At 40.5% G+C, this 18,232-nt stretch overlaps 2 protein-coding genes across 4 annotated transcripts; both read right to left on the reverse strand.

Moving 5' to 3' along the window:
• Positions 1-256: 256 nt before the first annotated feature.
• LOC108098079 (endochitinase A) lies at positions 257-18,011 on the reverse strand. 3 transcript variants are annotated; one of them, XM_017200779.2, is made up of 7 exons: positions 17,813-18,011; positions 9,728-9,831; positions 3,125-3,219; positions 2,599-3,025; positions 1,878-2,439; positions 1,431-1,604; positions 257-1,347 (listed from the first exon to the last, which is right to left on the reverse strand). In XM_017200779.2, the coding sequence occupies exons 3-7, from the start codon at positions 3,174-3,176 to the stop codon at positions 1,237-1,239; spliced, it is 1,326 nt and encodes a 441-aa protein (XP_017056268.1). In that variant the 5' UTR covers positions 3,177-3,219; positions 9,728-9,831; positions 17,813-18,011; the 3' UTR covers positions 257-1,236. The 3 variants fall into 3 exon arrangements, with proteins under 3 accessions (XP_017056268.1, XP_017056266.1, XP_017056267.1); XM_017200777.2 differs by having other exon boundaries at positions 257-1,368; XM_017200778.2 differs by having other exon boundaries at positions 1,425-1,604.
• On the reverse strand, positions 7,211-9,016 carry LOC108097870 (altered inheritance of mitochondria protein 3). The gene has a single exon (XM_017200406.1). The coding sequence runs from the start codon at positions 9,014-9,016 to the stop codon at positions 7,211-7,213; it is 1,806 nt and encodes a 601-aa protein (XP_017055895.1).
• Positions 18,012-18,232: the final 221 nt, after the last annotated feature.

The raw sequence follows: 18,232 nt of genomic DNA on the forward strand, positions 1-18,232 counted from the left end.
AAGGCCTATCGATAAATACTAAAAACAGTGTTGAGCAGCGTCGAAGAACAATATAAATTTTATACCTCACATGGAGCTCAGAACAAAGAAAAGAATTAAACCTAAAATTATTAAAATAAGTCAATTTAAATAAGTTAATTTTAAATTCCACCAATTAAGTTCTTACCTTTAGTTTAAATCAGTACCTTTTCCAACACTGTTGGTATGTAAGATTTCCCAGCGATATGGCCACGCCAATGGATAACAGTTTTTCAAATTTTAGTTTAGCATTTAATGATTAATGTTTCGTCGGTTTGTTTTTCGTTTAATATTTGCAACATTCGAACGGTTAATACAAGTACAAGTGGTGTATAAAAGTTCGATGAGCAAAATTGACAAGGATTGTGTGGCAGTAAACAGTTTTTCTTGTTCTTTGTTAGCTTATTTTTCTTTTTTGATATATGTGTATATATATTGAAACAATTCTATACAGTGTTGCTAAATTTTCAGTAAAAATAAAGTGGTTCTGCCCGATTTATTGCCAGATTTGTTTCCCCATTAAATTAATTTTATCATATAAATGTTGCTTTCAGAAATCTTATGTTACTAGAAGATTCCTAAATATTTGTCCGCTAGAAATAAATTATTTTTGCCAAAGCTCTAGCAACACCGATGTGTAATTGTGATGTTTTTTTTTAATTGTTGTTTGCTTGTTTCGCTTTTAATACATTAATTACAGTGTAAAGTTGCTCTATAGGCTAAACTGGAAGGAATGATTGCGTTAAATTGTTGGACACACAAAGTTGAAAACTTAATAAATAGGTTTATAAAATAAGGATTGGGTATCGGGGGCGATAAAATAGTCAACAATATAAATAAGGTTTAATATTTAATTAACAGATACGAGTACGATTGGGTTTATCCAGAGAGCAGGCCGTGTATATGGATTGGGATGTGGAAAAGTGGGAGAGTTCTTAGGGAGGCTTTTGTTAACAGCCAAGACCAACAAAAACATTGCGCACTTAGGATCTACACGTACACTAAACATAATTTTGGTAGTTTGGGCTTAAACTAGTTGCTCGTTTGGTTGCCTAACATTAGTAAATACATACACACGCTTAAACGCTACGCTACTTAATGATTATGATGTCTGGTTTTGAATCCGGAATGAAATTCCATAAAAAGAACGAAACGAAATCGAAATGGAACTAAGATCGATTAAATATGAGGGGGACTTCCAACGGGAGAGGCCGGAAATTAAAGCTTTGTATGTTTGACCGTATCCGTCCAGTAGTTCTGTATTGTCATCGCCTCCAGCGAATTGAGAAACGAGTCGTTGTCCAAGCTGTACATCTCATCCGAGTTGTCCTGCAATATCAAAAGGGAGAACTATTTAGTGCATAGGAAATTCGTGCGCCTGTGGCAATTGGTCAACGAATCCTTACACTCACCCGCATGGTGCTGTCATCAATGTAGACACTCGAGTCCGGTTCGCTGAGGGCCTGCGGCTTATTTAAATAGCGACGACGATACAGTACGATGCCGATGGTGCCCACTGTACAGCAAACGCCAAAGACAGTGAAGCAAATCGCTGAAATGGCACCCGCATCCAGGAAATACGTTCGCTAAAAATAAATATGAAAAATATAGGGTATTGGTTTGATATAAAACGGCAAGAAAAATATGTGCAAAAAATGAAAAAACCCGATTTTGCAAAAAAAAAATTCAAGGGGAAACCCCACAAAATTAAAAAATAAAAAATTATTTCCTGAAATTTGGTAAGCTAAAATTATAATACCCTCTGCTCTGCAAGGGTATCAAAAAAAAATATTAAATTTTGAATAAATAGCGAATCTTCTTAGGATAGTTTTTGAGTTCTGAGGAAAGCTTTCACCCACCTGAATGGCCAGGGCCTCGGATGAGACGTTGCCCTCGTCACCGATGGCTCCATCGTAGAAACCGGATCCGGCCACGCCCCCCGCCACACTGGGCGCCGCTGAGGCGGATCTCGTGAGCAGACTCTTGGTGTCGCTGGAGAAGTTGATGTAGCGATTGATGTGCTTATACTCGGCGGACAGGACTTTGGACTTGCGCGATCTATGCTCGCTTTCGGCCCGCCTGAGTTCATCCTCCTTGTTGGCATTTTCCAGAGTGAACGGCGCTTTTTCCCCCTCGCTCGTGACCCCTGAACCCACAGCCACTCCCCCCAATCCCGCACCCGCCAGGAGCTCATCGGATAGCCACTCCGTGTTGATCTTGGGCGTCGACGGAGTTGCCGCCGAACCCGCTGGCGTGGATGTAGATCTGGATGTGGATGCACTGGCTCCGTTCCCTGGCGTTGCTGCTGTGGTCGACGATTTCGCCACCGCTCTGGTGGTTGTGGTGGTGGTTGTGGCCGGACTACTGCTGCTGATCGGAACGGGCTTGGAGGTGGTACTACTGCTGCTGCTGCCATTTGTACTAGAAAAGAATTCGATTTAGCAAGAGTCGAAATAATCTGAAATGTACTTCTAAGTAATAATCTTAAAAAAAATTATCTAAAATTATCTTAAAGCCTGATAACTGGTGTTTTAAGATCACGAAAACTATATTACTTTGAAGAAATTTAGATCAATTTACCTAGTGCTACTACTGAAATTAGTAAAGTTGTTGATCTGCTCGGAGGTGAAGTCTGCAGATCGCTTGAACTCCAGCTGATCCGGATTCCCCTCCTCCTCCTGTTCGCGATCATGGGGCGGCAGTTCCTCCTCCTGCAGCTCTTCCTCCTCCTGAATGACCTCCTCCCGCAGCTCCACCGCCTGGTCAACATCATCGACCTGCGGCAGTTCGGGGCCAACGTAACTGGTGGTCACCGCCGGCCTGCTGGTGGTGGGTCGGTGGGTCAGGTCCATGATGTTACTCTGGGTGGCTGGGCCCCACGTCTGGGTCACCGTCGTCTGGTAGAGCTTGGTGGTGCGCACAGGCTGCGGATGCGGATGCGGGCTGGAGGCCAGAGATTCCGCCTCCTGGCTGGGATATGTGTGGACATGGCTAAACAGCAAGTTAACTGAGGGATAATTAAAAAAATAATTTAATTAAATTCAAATAAGAATCAAATAAGTGTAAAGATAAATCGAAAGATTCAGGGTAAATTCACGCAACTCACCAGTCAGGATGAGGGTTATCCAGAACCAGTGTGACCACCAGTAGAAAGTCATGATGCGTCCCGTTCTGTGATCTTGCGATGACTGCTCCCGAACGCTGGAAGAGATGGGGAGAAAGAGTGGTTGCGGATGAGTCAGTTGTTGGGGGACAACAATTGGCATTAAAGTGTGTGAGGCTCGATGAAGTCATCGAAATCGCGTTTTCGGAATACGCTTTACATTCTGACAAACGGGTTTAGTCGCCTGTCCCCGGAGGAGTTGCCATTTTTGGGCATTTCTGGGTGCTCCACTCTCATCCCGCCCACATGAAAAAAAAAACACGAACTACCTTGAGATAAATTTAATTATAAGATTTAAAACATACCATTAAGAAAAGGTTGAATTAAAACCTGATGTATTAAAAATTTGTATGTTATTCTCATATGATTTTTTTTTTTGGGTCATTAAAATAACTTCTTTTTTTTCTGTGCACCCACCCACTGAGGGTCGACGACTGGTGTTATAAACAAAGCCTTCTTCAGTCGCATCTTCGAATGATTGTTTTCAGGCAGCCCATCCCTTTTTGTTGGCAATTCCATTTCGAGTTTCTGCCCACGTTAAAAAAAAAAAAAAGATGTAACTGTCTTAAATGGCTCTGACTGTATGGCCACCACTTCGACCCTCTCGTGCTTGCTCTTAATTGTTTTGCCGCTTTGTTCTGGCCAACTGGCAATACAAATAAAGCCAACAGGCTACGGGTAAACGGGGTCGACACTGCGTTACTCAGCAAGATCGCAAATACAAAACTGGCAAACAAGCCTGACAGACGAGTTTAAAATTATATAATACTTATTGAAGCTATAAAAAAAGAAATGAACTCTTTCTTGAAAGCTTTTGAATGTATGTTTATTTTTCAGTTCAAAAAACTTTAAAAAATATTTTATGTTTAAGTCGAGCATTCCCCATTTCTGCGGGGTACTTGACAAAGAAAAATTAGCATTCCAATTTTGGGCGGCTGTGAAAATACAACTTTAGTGGTAGCTGGCGGTTAATTTGTTGTTGTTGTTGTCGTTGTTGTTGTTTTTCCTTTTATACACAAACTTTTGGCAATTCCGAGAGTCGAAAACCACAATTTGAAGCCCGGCCTAATTCGCATTTATGCGGCACGTACATTTGCTTGTGCTAAAAACGAACCGAGAATTTGCTAAACGTATTTTACCCATTTATTTGGGTTAATTGTCTTGTTTGAGCTGTGTTCTCCGGCCGATAAGATACGTAGAAAATATCTGCGACATGCCGACTGATGAGAGTGCACCTACAATATTACGCATACGCCACTTGGCACACAACACACACAACATTGACATGACGGCATCAGGCGTTAAAGGTCACAAAAACAATTTGGACGCCTGCTTTATGTTTTATGCTTCATGGTAATTCGAGGGGGCCATAAAGCAAAGCAGCAATTGTTTAAAGCCCGCCGGATTTATTGTAAACAAAGCCAAGCAAATGGAGAAGTTCTGCGAACCATAACGAATGACATCCATACCAGACTGGGCTTCAGGTCCCAGCCCCAAGCTCTGGGGGAAGTGGTATGCAAATCTCATCAGCATCGTTAAACAATTTGCCCAGCAGCCGGCGGAAAATCAGATGCATCTCTTGTACAGTTCGCTTCAAACAAATAGTCACCTGATGGATAGTACATAGTTATTTAAATTAAAAAGTAATCCCAGTTGCCATAAAAACTTCTCAACGTTTTGCTGTAAGGGGTTAGAAATCATTAAGAATAACGATTTTTTAAATGCTTCTCTTTTCAGTTAGACCCAGCTAAATATCCATAGGTCTGCTGTCTTTTGAATTGGACTCAAGGCCCTGGGTGCAGACCATTTCATAATAGCACAAAGGCGAACACAAGCAACGAAAACGGAGGAGAAAAACCAAATGCACTTTCATATGCCCGCAAAACTAGAGCAAGTGCCTCCACATTGCAATTAAGCCCTGCCGCAAAGAAAACACCCAGGGAAAAACAAATTCACTTGGCCGTTCCATCAGATACTCTTTGCAATCGGGTTTTGCCGGTTAAAAAGTCTTGTTTGACTTAACTCAACCGCTTGTGAATAGAACGGTTATCAAGATATTCCGAGTGACAATATAACCGCTTTTTATATTCTCATATTTATTATGAATTGAGTGGCCTGACTAGTGGCCCGAATAGATGCAGTCGTGATAAGCAAATAATTTACAACCGGATTTCGTAATAACAAACCAGTTCAATATCATATTTCATACTCCAATTATATTCGTTTTATTGGTTTGATTGGGTGGGGTCAATTAATTTACGTGGTCACATTTAATAAACAATTTGTCTTAAGTCGGCTTAAATTTTAATTTAATTCTTGACAAATCTCACAGTAAAGCAATAATACCCCACTGGAAAAAAGGGCACAAAAAATTAAAGAAAACAAAAGCAAGGCAACCTTCAAGTGCAGGCGACAAAGGCGAAATTGAAAAGGCAAAGTGCAATAATTATATGCACAGGGGGGTGGGGTTCAAAGGGGCGGTGGGCGGTGGGCGGTGCTGGAAAAGTGGGTGGGAAAGTTCACGCTCACTTTCTACTCGCAGCACGCCAAAGTTGCAACTGGAATCCCACAAAATGGTTTTTATTTTAGAGCCCCGAGATCGACAATTAAACTTCTAAATCTCAATTAATCCCGTGAGATTCAATTTGCAAATAATGTGGGAAAATGTTTTTATAATTTTTCATTATATATGTACAAATATACAAATCTGTAGGTACAGTATGGGCAAATAGAAGGGACTCCAGGTGATCTCATCTATATTGTACTGCCTTTCATTGCGAATAAGTAAATAGGTTTATTGAAATTAGCAAACTGCCGCCACAACGGAAGGTAATTGTTATTTTCAGCACAGTCGAAAAGCATTTTGCTGGTTGTCCCTGCCATTTTCCGGCATTTCTCTTCATTTCACCCAAGCTGAGGGATTTCATTGTCTCAGTCAGCCCACTTATCTAACAAATTTCTTAGAGTCGGTATGCAAATCGAAAGTGAAGGCTCCCTCACTGCGCAGAACAAAGTGAAATTTCAGTTTCATGTGCCCAGCATACGACACACAAATGCCTTTAGATTGGGGTCACCGCCAAGTAACGTGCGTGTCACAACTGCAAACCAGTTGCCAACGAGTCCCTCAGGTAATTGCTAATGGATTTTACAATAAATATAACCAAAGAAGTCATCATCTCAAACTTAATTGTCCGTTCATAATCGCACAACACTCGATATATTATAATGCGGCATTGCAGTTAATTAAATGATTCGATTTATATAATTGATTGCGTTCAGTGACCAGCTAGCTTTCTTTGATAAGTGCTCTGATATGTTCGGGATAATTTATAAACCGATAAGTGATTCCCCTCGCTATCGGGCTTATTTGATAACTAAATTGATTTTCTTAACTCAATAAATGCATTTCGACAGACATTATCTAAAATCACTGATTATACAACAGCAAGCGAAAAGATATCAAATTCTAAACCATTGATACCCCAGAAAGTTAACTTTTGGGAATGCAACTCATCTAACTTGATTTTCGACAATTGTCATGGCCAAAAAAAGAGCCTTTTGTTGGCATTGGTTTGGTAACATTAGAAAACGAAACTATCTGCCAAACAATTGGCGCTGACAAGTTGATTTTTTCCGCCATTCCATTTGTGAGCTGTTCGTTTTTCTTATTTTTTTCGCATATTTTTCACTTTCTTCTTTGCTTTAAGTTGGATAAAAAGTGAAATTTTATGGCTTTCCTATATATAACTATTTTTATTCTAGCAGAGAGCTTTGATGGGTTTAATGGGAATGACTAGACCGCCCTATGATATCAACTGACGTGACAAGTAAAGTTAAAGTTTAATAATAAATATATTATAAATGTGCGTTTAATAATACATAGATGCAAAATTAAATATGCTACGGTTGTCCATTTCTTTTTTGATTTGTTACAATACATAGCCCTCGAGCTTATATCAATTTTCGGTTCCCTACTGAATGGATGGAAAATGATATGTGTACTGACTCCCACTTCCGTCCGATTCATCGTTACTGCATATTGCCGCGGCTGGGATGGTTGAAGCGGTTGGAAGTGCCGGATGGATGGAAGTGCTGCGGTGGAAGCTGATTGTAGTAAGGAACAAAGTCGTGCAGGAAATTGGGAACGTAGTCCTCCGCATAGTCGGCCTGGTTAAAATTCGGCAAGTAACCCGGACGAATGTGGCCGAAGCCGGGCAAATAATCATACTCGGGATACATCGGATATCCCATTAGCGGTGGATTGAATGTGGACGGTACGGCCACTGGTTCCGCCGAGGAATCCGAGCTGGGCGTCGATTCGGGATTGGGGTCATAGTAGCCATTGCCTGGCTGGGCCTGGTAGCCACCACTGTAGCCGCTGCTCGTCGGATAGCCAGAAGCATCCATGTCCCCATTCGGATACGCAGTCGCCGATTGATTCACTTGCTCCATGCAAGCATTATGGTCCTGGCTGATCGGACCGTTCGAATTCGGCGGATACTCCGCCTGCATGCTGGCATGTTGACTGGGTTGCTCCGGCAGATGAGTAGCTGCCCCCTGACCCAATCGCTCCCGGCGAAGATCCTCGATAACGGCCCGCAAGGCAATGTCCAGCGGAATCTCCCGCTGGGTGAGGGCCTCCTGCAGATGACGCCGATCCTCGGCGGTCAGCATAACAGTTTGCGACTCACTGGCATTGAAGACATGGTAGCCCGGCGGATGTGCTGGCTCACCCTGCCGGGGTTCCTGCACCGAAAGGCCCGTCAAGCTGAAGGTGTCAAAGTTCAGATTCAGGGTTTCGGGTTGCAAAAGTGGCGCCTCGTAGGAACCAAGCGGCGTCATCTCCATGGTGGACGACAACTGCGGCTGAGTGATCCCATTGAACTGCGGTGTTATGGTTACCGTGGTCGAAGGACCATCGATTGGTCCACGCGTCGCTTGGTATCCGGTAAAGTAATTCCAGGCATTCGCATTCGGAGGCGGCATATGCGTTCGGCCATCGTTGGTAATGGGCACCGATGGTCCGTGCGACACATTGTAGGGAGCGGATGATGAACTGCTGGATGTCGGCAACTCTGGATACTCGTCCTCCAGGCGATACCACGCCTGGTAGCCAGAGGGATGGGGGTTCGCGGCACTACCATATGGTTGGGATAGCACCGCAGCCTGGACATAGTTCGGCTGCACCTGGTAGTATTCAGGTGGACTGTGCTGAGGCTGCTGCCTAATCACACCGTTGTGATAGTAGTTCAAGGGGGGATACTCGTGGAGGCTGCCCAGCTGGGGAGGACCCTGTGGGAGGGGCTTCTGCCTGGCCTGCTCCCGGGGATACCACTTCTGCAGCGGCGGCTTCCTGTCGTTATGGAGCTTCGGTTCTTGCTGAGCAACATCGATGTTCGACGTGGCCCAATCATTTTCCTTGGGGAGCTCTTCTTCTTCTTCTGGCTTCTGGCACATTTGCTGCGGTGTTTCCTCCTCTTGCGGCGAATCCTGCCTTTGAGAATTTTGCTTGGTCACAATCTCAGTCTTCTCCACCGGCAACGCATTGCCGTTTTGCTGCGGTGAATCGGGCTTTTGAGAATTTTGCTCAACCACATCCTCAGTCTTCTCCACCAGCAACCTCTTTCCGTTCTCCTCTTTCTCATTGGCTTTCGGAGTTGGAGGAGCAACACCAGGTTTGGACTGCTTCTTGGATGAAACAGGATTCGGCGGCTTCCTTCGGAACTCCTTCATCGGCGGCTGCTGTATAATCTTCGGCGGCTCTAGTATTGTCATGGGCTTACCCAAGTTCGGATTCTGTTTTTTAATCAAAAGTTTCAGTTGCGCCTGCGACATTCTAGGAAATTTCTTATGTGGCATCTTGATTGGAATTTTATTTTCTAACGTTAATAAATGTGTTCCTGCTCAGACGGTATGCCAAAATGAAATGAGCTATCGGGCAATCGAATGACACTTGACTGAAAAAATAACACAGCCGCCTAGGATACAATATTTTTGGCAAGCCTACTTAGTGTTGCATAAGGTGCGTGTGCAAAATAGATTCTTGGATAGCTACAACACTGGAATATACTATTTTAGTTACTCAATACTACACAATTAATTACACAATAAATTGTCTCAGCGGTTTTTTGTTCCCAGAAAGTTCTTCATAACGTAAACGAAACGTTTTTTGATGGTTTTGATTTCCCCATCATCAGTGAAGCGATCTAATCGCCCGATCTGCCGCGAATATATAATCGCTTTACGCAACATTTTCTCTGGCATCTCCCCTCTAAAAAATCTACCCCTTAACAATGGCGAATGCCAAGATGCGATTTCCATGGGCCCCCTAAAAGACCAAGAGTTGTGTTTTCAGTTCGCTCCGCTTTTCGTCTTTCGGTTTTTCCTATTGTTATGATGGAAGCTGCAATTGCAACTGCCGACTGCCGACTGCCAACTGCCAACCGGATATGGTCACAAAAATCTGAAATCTCATTCCCATTCCCATCTGCGACTCTCTGCATATGATTTTCAGATTGTTTATTTTCATTTCCCCCTGGTACTCACCGTTGTGGTTGTTCCTACTTTGATTTCCTCACTGCGGCTTCAATTTTTCTTAATTTTCTCCCTTCGTGAAGCTTCGCTTTGCTTCCTTCTTGTTTCAGGTGCAACTGCAAGATAAACAAATTAAAATAATATGATGTCTGCATAGTTATTATCATAAATCAGTAAAATATCGATTATTATTGTTACTGTAAGCCGTCATGGGAACTATACAAATTCTTTAAATAATTGTTCAAGTTCCACAGTGCTGACTCCAAGGACAATATCTAGATTTCGCCCAAGTTTGTTTTTTCGGATTTCGAAGATCTTTGGTCTTATTCGGATGCCCCGCTGACTTGGACACACTCAGTTGCGCTCCACTGCGGATTCAGCTGGCTGGTCCCACCGATCTCTGCCAGATATCGCGCACCATAGTGTAATGCGACTCAGCTCCAGCCTCTGACTGGGTTTTTGGCTAATCAAAGCAAAGACTTGCCTTCTCTATGGCTAATTACAATTATAACCCACTGGGCTGAGTCAGAGATTATGTTTTGTTATGAACTTAAGATTTTGCATTGCTTATGCAATGCGGGGCAATTAATAGCGATAAGAACGTGCTCGAGTGTGACGTGAAATGCCAAAGGTGGGGTTCAGAACCCCACCAAATTACGTAGTAACTAAACAGCAGGGGGAAATACTACTAAATACCTTAAATAATATAATTGAAATATGAAAGAGCTTATTCAAAGCAGTTAATACAAGTGGTATATCATGTATAACTATTATTTATATATAATAGTATTTTATATATTTTTGATTAACCTATGAAGCTGAACAAAAGTGTGTGTATTCCACTGAAGGGCACACCCGTATGACGCGTTCATGCTTCTTTGGATCTGGTTGAGAAAGTGACAAACCAATTCCGTTGACCATGTTTGGACTGGCGCTTCTCGTTCTGTTTTGGCTTCTGCTTCTCGGTTTGTTTTCAATTTCTGATTATGTTTTCGTTTTGCTTTTCATTTCCATCGGACGTGGTCGGCGTGGCCAAGTGGTTCTTGGTTGGGCAGTGCTCCTCTATTGGGGTCAGCGGTTTGTTGTGGGTGCGATTAGCTGACACCGATTCCCGGTGGTTGATAAGCTTGCTAGTTACATAGTTGCGCGAGAAACTTGGTCAAGTCAAATTCAATCGAATTGACTTTAACTAAAACAAACTATTCGACCTCAAAAGGGAAATCTACCGAGAATTAACCCACTTGCCTTGTCTTTGATAATTCATTAGATAAACTAGTTTACTAAGTTTCAAAATCAATAACTATTTAGACAGTATTTTTATATTTCTTGTATATATGTACATATTTGATTTATTATTTGTCTTTAGTTTGCCAAATCAATTTGCTAATCAGACAAATAAAGACATTAAAGAGTAAAGTTGGCCATTTCCAGCCAACTCTTTTTCTCCATTTCTTTTTGTTTTTCCCCCATTTTTCCTGCTTTTAAGTTTGTCAAATCTTGAATGATGATGGTCAAAACATCGCTGCCAGCGTTCGTTCAACTCGATTCGGATTTGCAAATCTGGCTAACAGTTGGCACGCCACATCCGAGCCACCGCATATGTACATATATATTTATATATATATATTTTAACCATAATGATATGGCTAATTCCGATGTTTCGCATGCGTTTGGCTTCAAGATAACTAACTATGTGCAAATGATCGGGCGCGCAAAAGCGAATAAACTATTTGCCAAATTTTTTAATAACCATAATTAGGTGCTTGGAGGCAGGCAGGAAATTGCATAATTGTGGCTTGGGCCCCCCTTCTTGGCCAACTCTTCCTCATTATGCAAATGCCAGTGTCTCGCCGCGTTCTATTCGCGTATAAATCACGTATATATCACGTTTAAAGTGGCAAACAAAAGACATTGACGTCAGCAGACCCCAGCCCCCAAAAAACACCTCGCCCCTTCTCCAGAATTCCCCATCACTTTCTGCTTTCTGCGTTCTACGTTGGACCCTTTTTCGGACGTGTTTCGATATCAATAATATCACTGAAATCTAGAAAAAGCACGAACCTTAGCAAAAATATAAATATGTAAAGCACAGAAAAAACCATGGTTTCTGTTTCAAAATATTTCATTTAAAAGTAGAACGATAAAATTGGTATAAACACGTTCAGTTTTCAATGAGATAACAGAGTTCTACTGACTCCTCTGTAATGTATTTCATATCTACACTATCAAATCTTTGTTCGTTCTAGGCTTTAATATTTTTTCCCGTGTAAAGTTCTCAAGGTGACTATTTGTCCGCTGGGAAAACTTTCATTTTGACTAATGTTAATGACTTTCGGGGGGCTGCAAGAGGTCTTGGCATTGAAATCTGGTTATTGATGATTGCACGCGAGCCTCACATGTGGAAAGATATAGCAGACATATGTATGTATGTATATACCATATATGTATAACGAAACCGTACCAAAGCGATCCGAAAACATTGCATCTCCATCTACCATTCAAATGGGCTTGGGGAAAACCTTTCCACTCGCTACCGTTTCAGACAATAGCTATATGCTATATGGTATACTATACATATACATCCCGATTCCCCGCAGTGCAGCCCACTTTTACTTTCGGCTAATTGCACTAGTTGGCCAGCAGGCGGCGCCACTTTCCCAAAACGGTTGCCAAAAAACAAAATTAACAACAATATAATATGGATCTCTTAAAAACCCATTTTCTTTTGTGTGAAAAATGTAACCGATTTAGGGGCGAAGACAGGTTAACAAAAGACGTTGGCGAATTGATTGGACGGGGTGACATAATGGCGTCTGGCTCCTTGTAATTAATTACGATTAATTGTGCCTAATCAATTTGCCATCTCATGTCTATCGTGGAGTCATAATGCGTTACATGATTTTAAATAAAGATAATTGGAGGAGGAGGAGGAGAGGCGATACAACATACTGTCCGATCATTAGAGGAAAGATACCTCAGTTCCTGTTTCATCTGCGTCTTTAACTCCCATATACCTTTTGGTGTTTCCGATGCGGATATGAAGAGGGGAATGACGGCTACTTAAGGGTACGGGAAACATAACATAACTCGTTAGTATCTGCAGGAAAAATGAAGAGTTTGCTGCTTAAGATTAATGTACTCATTTCCCTGAAAACGATTTGCTGGTCTTAAGAATATCTTTACACATTTATCATGGTTTGACTGCATTTTTTGAACAAATATAAATTGATACTTCGCCATCCCAAATATGACACATTTTACAAGCATTTCCGTTTTTAAAGAATTAATGTAGAAGCTTGTTTTGCATTCCAAGTTTCCATTTCAACAGTGACTCACTGAATGAACACAAAAAAAAAACCTTTAAGACATATTAAAAAAGACAGGCGAAGGTGAAAATAATTCTGCAATGCATTTCGTATACAAACTACATAATTCATGGAGGTGACAAAGAAAACCGACTAAAACGACCTTTTTAATCAGTGGTTAATTACAGGGTATGGTGCCTCTTTAAATAACTCAAGGATCTGCGCCTAAAACAATAGAACATACAAACTTAGTCGAAAAAATGAGAAATGCTTAGACTTTTAGCAGAGAAAAGTCGCTGGAGCGACAATTCACTCGTTCCGCTTGTGGCTTCATTTTAATAGTAGAAAATTTCGAGGTGTTGGGTGACTTGAAATACTTTACATAACATAAACATAAAAACAGCAAATACCATTTTCTTTTAAAAGTGTTCCAGTTCAGGTACTTTATGTATTTAAATTAAGACGTTTATATATTCCTTTGGAATATTATATAAATTAAATCTGTACTTTTCCAGATTGATTACGATGTGCGTGTGTATAGCACCCATTTTAAAATTATCTTTTTCGTTTTTTTTTTTTTGGCTGGGCTCCAGGCTTTTCTAGGGGAAATTTATGGCACAACATCAAAGAGACGCCAGAAAATCCAAATTAAAATAACCCACTGAGGCCTTAACAGTTTAATTGAAGCCGGTGAAAATTCGAAATTGAAAATCTGTTATGCAACATTCATCGAAGGCAAAAGTTAAAGCTACGAGGGCCTTTTCCGCATTTATTTGCAGAGCTAAAAAAAATCGCCTTTGTTGGACTAGAAATTAGACAACGGGGGAGCATTGTCATAGAAATGCTAAATAAAAAAAGAGAGGGGAACTCTCGCTGCGCTAAACATCCGCTGCACAACGGGTCGTATGAGTAACGTCAATTGAATTGACAGTTTAACAACAAATTACACAACATCCAGGGGGCTTCGCGGGGGCTATGGGATGCACTGGGGGCCAGACAATAGCTTAGAGGCCTCATTAAATGCTTAGAGTGGAAAACGTATGTGAGCTAATTATTTCTTGCTACAGAGAGAAAAAAGTGCATTTTCTGAATGACAATGATTGAGTCACACTCATCTCGCAGTTAGTCAAATTAAATGCTGCAATGTCTAATATTTTAATTTCATGACAGTTTTCTTTTTATAAATATATATGTATATTATAAATATGGCTTTTTTCGTACTGTGTATTTGCTTCCCCACTTTTGTTGCTGGGTTTTTTGCATGTGAACGGTGCCTTTGATTGGCTTTTGTTATCCAAAACGGTGCTCTACTGTATTGGCCCAGAATGCGGCGGCGGTGACATCACAGTTAAATAGTATTTACCATATAGTATAGGTATTATGCCCACCCACTTGTTTCGCACTTGAATTGCCATCATCGATGGCTCGCGGCTGTTAAATAAATTAAAGCGCGATTTACATAAATTGGTAATCGAATCGAGGTGACAAAGCGTGTAATTTATGCACCACACTCGATAACATAGAGCCCTCGGTGAAGACACAAAATCCCATTGTTGTCTCTCACCACAAAAGATCAGAAGCAATAAACAAAATCCAATAAAACAAACGCAAAAAAATATGAATAAAAGCAGCGACAATGAAATTGTTCAACTTTAACTGCAACAGCTTTTGCATCTGCATCTGAATCTGCATCTCAAGGCACCGCCGTTCCCATAATGATGTTCATGTCCGAAAGACAAGTCATGTGCGTTCGCCTTCATCATCGTTGGACGAAAACCAAAAAACAATAAAATCGTCATTGACATTGTCTTCCCACAAAAAGGGTCGAAAGCGATTTGGCCAGAAGTGACAGGCCGTGGCCACCCAAACATAAAACTCTGCGATCCGCTATATAGAAACTGTTGTCTTACAGTTCTAGTAATTAGTGAAATTGCAATACTCAGAAACTACTTGAGTAACTCAATACCAATATGCACAAAAAATAATAGTACAATATTTCTGCTTTAAAAACAAACAGTGAGGATTTATGGAAATTGATTTTGGGCCAATTGGCACGTGCATTTGGATGCTGTTATTGCTGACACAATTTTCGAATTGGCTAAACATTTGTTCATGCTCTATTCAGCGTATTGTGCGTTCAATAAACTAAACTATGGCCATTGTGGCTGCATTCGCCATCCGTTGAATATGTAAGTTGTTTTCATTATTTCGCCTTTTTTTTTGTTGCGTGGAAGTCATCCATTATATGGTGGCATTTGGGTCAACGGGTAACAAGGCAACCTTGAATCGATCCTAGAGAACCGGGAAGGTCAAAAGGCCCACGATATGATCTTCGAGAAGATGCCAAGTTCAAAGTCGAGCCAATAAGGAAGTGTGAAGTAAACCGTACAAATATACCACTAAACAAATACAAAAAAAAAAAAAAACAAACTCAAGCCCCAAGAGAGGTAAATATATCGGGCGCAGCTGTTGAAGACTTGAAATTCGAAACTCAAAGTGAAGTTTCCATCCTCGCCGCCGGCAATTCACTTGCCTCATTGATCACTCAATGCTTAATCATCTTTCTGATCATTGTTTTTGGTCAATTATTTCCAGTAAAACCCCTATTCCCCTCAAATCTGGCATTGGCCTAAATTTAAATACGATTTTTGTGTTTAACTATTGAGTTACGAATTGTGTTTGTCAGGGCCTAGAACTAAAGGGTAACACATCTGATTGAATCAGGGGAAACCAGATTGGATGATTTCAATCACGGGACCACAGCTTGAATATTTAATTTGAATTCATTTTTTGTAAAAACCGATTATAGCCATCGCTCATTAAACGCACATATAAGGAAGTTGCAGCCATTGGCACGCTTCCCCAACCATATAAGTTAATACCCCCACTTCTCCGCCCCTTTCTCTTCCGCTTTTACTCAAGCCCTCACGGCAACAAAGAAAATGCTATTAAGAACGTGTAATTTGGGCTTATGAACTCTAAGATACCCCTTGATATGTAATATTAATTACCATTAATTTTAACTTTTTGTGTAATCAGTTTTTAAGACTCTTATCTAAAGATACACATAGAACTGGATTCCAATTTTATGTCTGAGATCTTGGGGCTATAACTTGTAAACGGTTTCCCATATTTCGTATGGCTTATACACCTTAGCGTTCGTTGTTTACAGGTCATCAACACAGCCACAGTAGCTATGGTCGTAAGATCCGCAGCTGATTCAGAGTCTGTTGATTCTACTTACTTAACGTATGGCCTCTATGCCCGGCCAGTCATAAACTGGTTTAACGACTCGAAGTTCTACGGGCAAACGGGGCGAAAAAGAAAGGCTCGAGCGGTGTAGAAAGAGCGGGGTGTAGATATAGGCAGGTTTACACCAGAGTCCAGCGAAACAACTTAAATGTTAATCAGCCAATTGAGGCTGCACTTGGACTTGACAGCCCAACCGCACTTGATATATATAAATATGGGAACAATATAGTATGACAATGTGACTCATTCAGCAATAGGAATCCTCGCACCCTCTGCCGATTAGATAAAGCCACGACTGATAAAAATAATAAATATATAGACATGAAGAAAGAGGTAAACAAAAGACAAAGGGGATCGGGGAGGAGGGGCTATATCAGAATCAGTGCATGGCAGCTGGCAAAGTGTAAATGATTTAAAATACAGCCAGCAATTGCCAATCCAGTTAAGAAAGGCATTAAAAAAAAACAGTAAGCTGCTCGCTAACTGTAAAGAAAATAATAACAAAACGCCAAGCGGAGAGATAAAATCGCCATTATTATTAATATGGGGTCTCGCAATTATTCCTTAGAGGCTTTGCTATGGGGTTAACACATTTTATCATAGATCACTTAACACCAAAGTGCAGCCAACTACAGTAAATAGCAGTTGATATATGTATAATAGGCTGCTATATTAAATGGTCATCAAAATGGCAAGTAATTGAAAAAATAGTGTTGCCTCTAAAAAAATTTGAGAAAATAAAAAGATCATTGGACGATTCATTATTTGTTAGGATTACTTTTATTACTAGAAATAAAACAATACAGTGTATGTACATCTAAACCTTTCCGTAAATTACTGATAATCCAATATTAATGTTTAAATTTTAATACATTAATTATCAATACCCATCAATCATTTCGAATGGAAGAAATTTGTTTGAGGTAGTTAATTAAGGATTAGCAGTGCGAAAAATCAAAAACCAATTAGGTGATTAAAAACGGCAGTTAACTTATCCATTTGAAACAGGAAATGTTTGAAAAAACGAACGTTTAATACAAGGGTAATTTACAGGGAGTAATTGCCTAATTACCGTTAGCCATGCCTCACTGTATTTTCGTTTGTTTTGGGCTTCTAATTGGCAATTGGCAACTCGGGCTTTTGGCCATGCTCGACTAACTAAGTGAGCCTCGTTTAACGGTCTTTTATTTATTTGTTGCAACTGCTCAGTGAGGGAAAAAGATTACTGTAAAATTCTCCTTTCACACATTTTTACACGCACATGGATACAAAAGGACCTGCACTTTTTTTTGTTTCGACTTTTGCTTTATTTTATTGATTTTTAGCCAAGAAACAGAGACAGGTTCAAAACACCAACACACATACACCCGCACGAAGGAAAACACACCCTTGCTATGCATGTGTATCCCTGAGCTACCAACAATAAAAAAAAGGTCCAAGAACACTCTAGCTAATTAACCAAAAGCGCCATAAGCTTAAAACAAACCATTTTGAATTTATTCAAATTTGCTTTGAGTATATTTTTTTTATTTAAACTCACTTTTGGGCAAAAGAATTTTTTTAAGATGTTTATAAAGGCGCGCACTGCACGTTGTTACCAAGAACAACACTATAACAACAACAACAAAGTTAGCCGCACGCCAAACACACAACACATACACGTTAAAAAAAGAAGATCGCGCGAGAAATCCGCTTTTCTACTTGAAATTCACGAACGTTATGTTTGCAACCGTCAGCGGCCGTTCAAATATCCGAAAAAAATCCCTTAAAAAAAACAGCTGGATTTCAACGTATTCCAAGAAAATACCAAACAATAAAATTCCACCATGGACTCAAACCAGTTAGTGTAGCTTTTTGTTGGACTTTTATTTTATTTTATTTCTATAAGACCAATATATAGAGAATAGTGTGTACAAATTTTAAGTCAATTAGAGTCAATTAATATAAAATAAAATAAAAA

Source organism: Drosophila ficusphila, unplaced genomic scaffold (genome assembly GCF_018152265.1).
Source record: "Drosophila ficusphila isolate 14025-0441.05 unplaced genomic scaffold, ASM1815226v1 contig_197, whole genome shotgun sequence".
In the NCBI taxonomy this organism is placed as follows: domain Eukaryota; kingdom Metazoa; phylum Arthropoda; class Insecta; order Diptera; family Drosophilidae; genus Drosophila; species Drosophila ficusphila.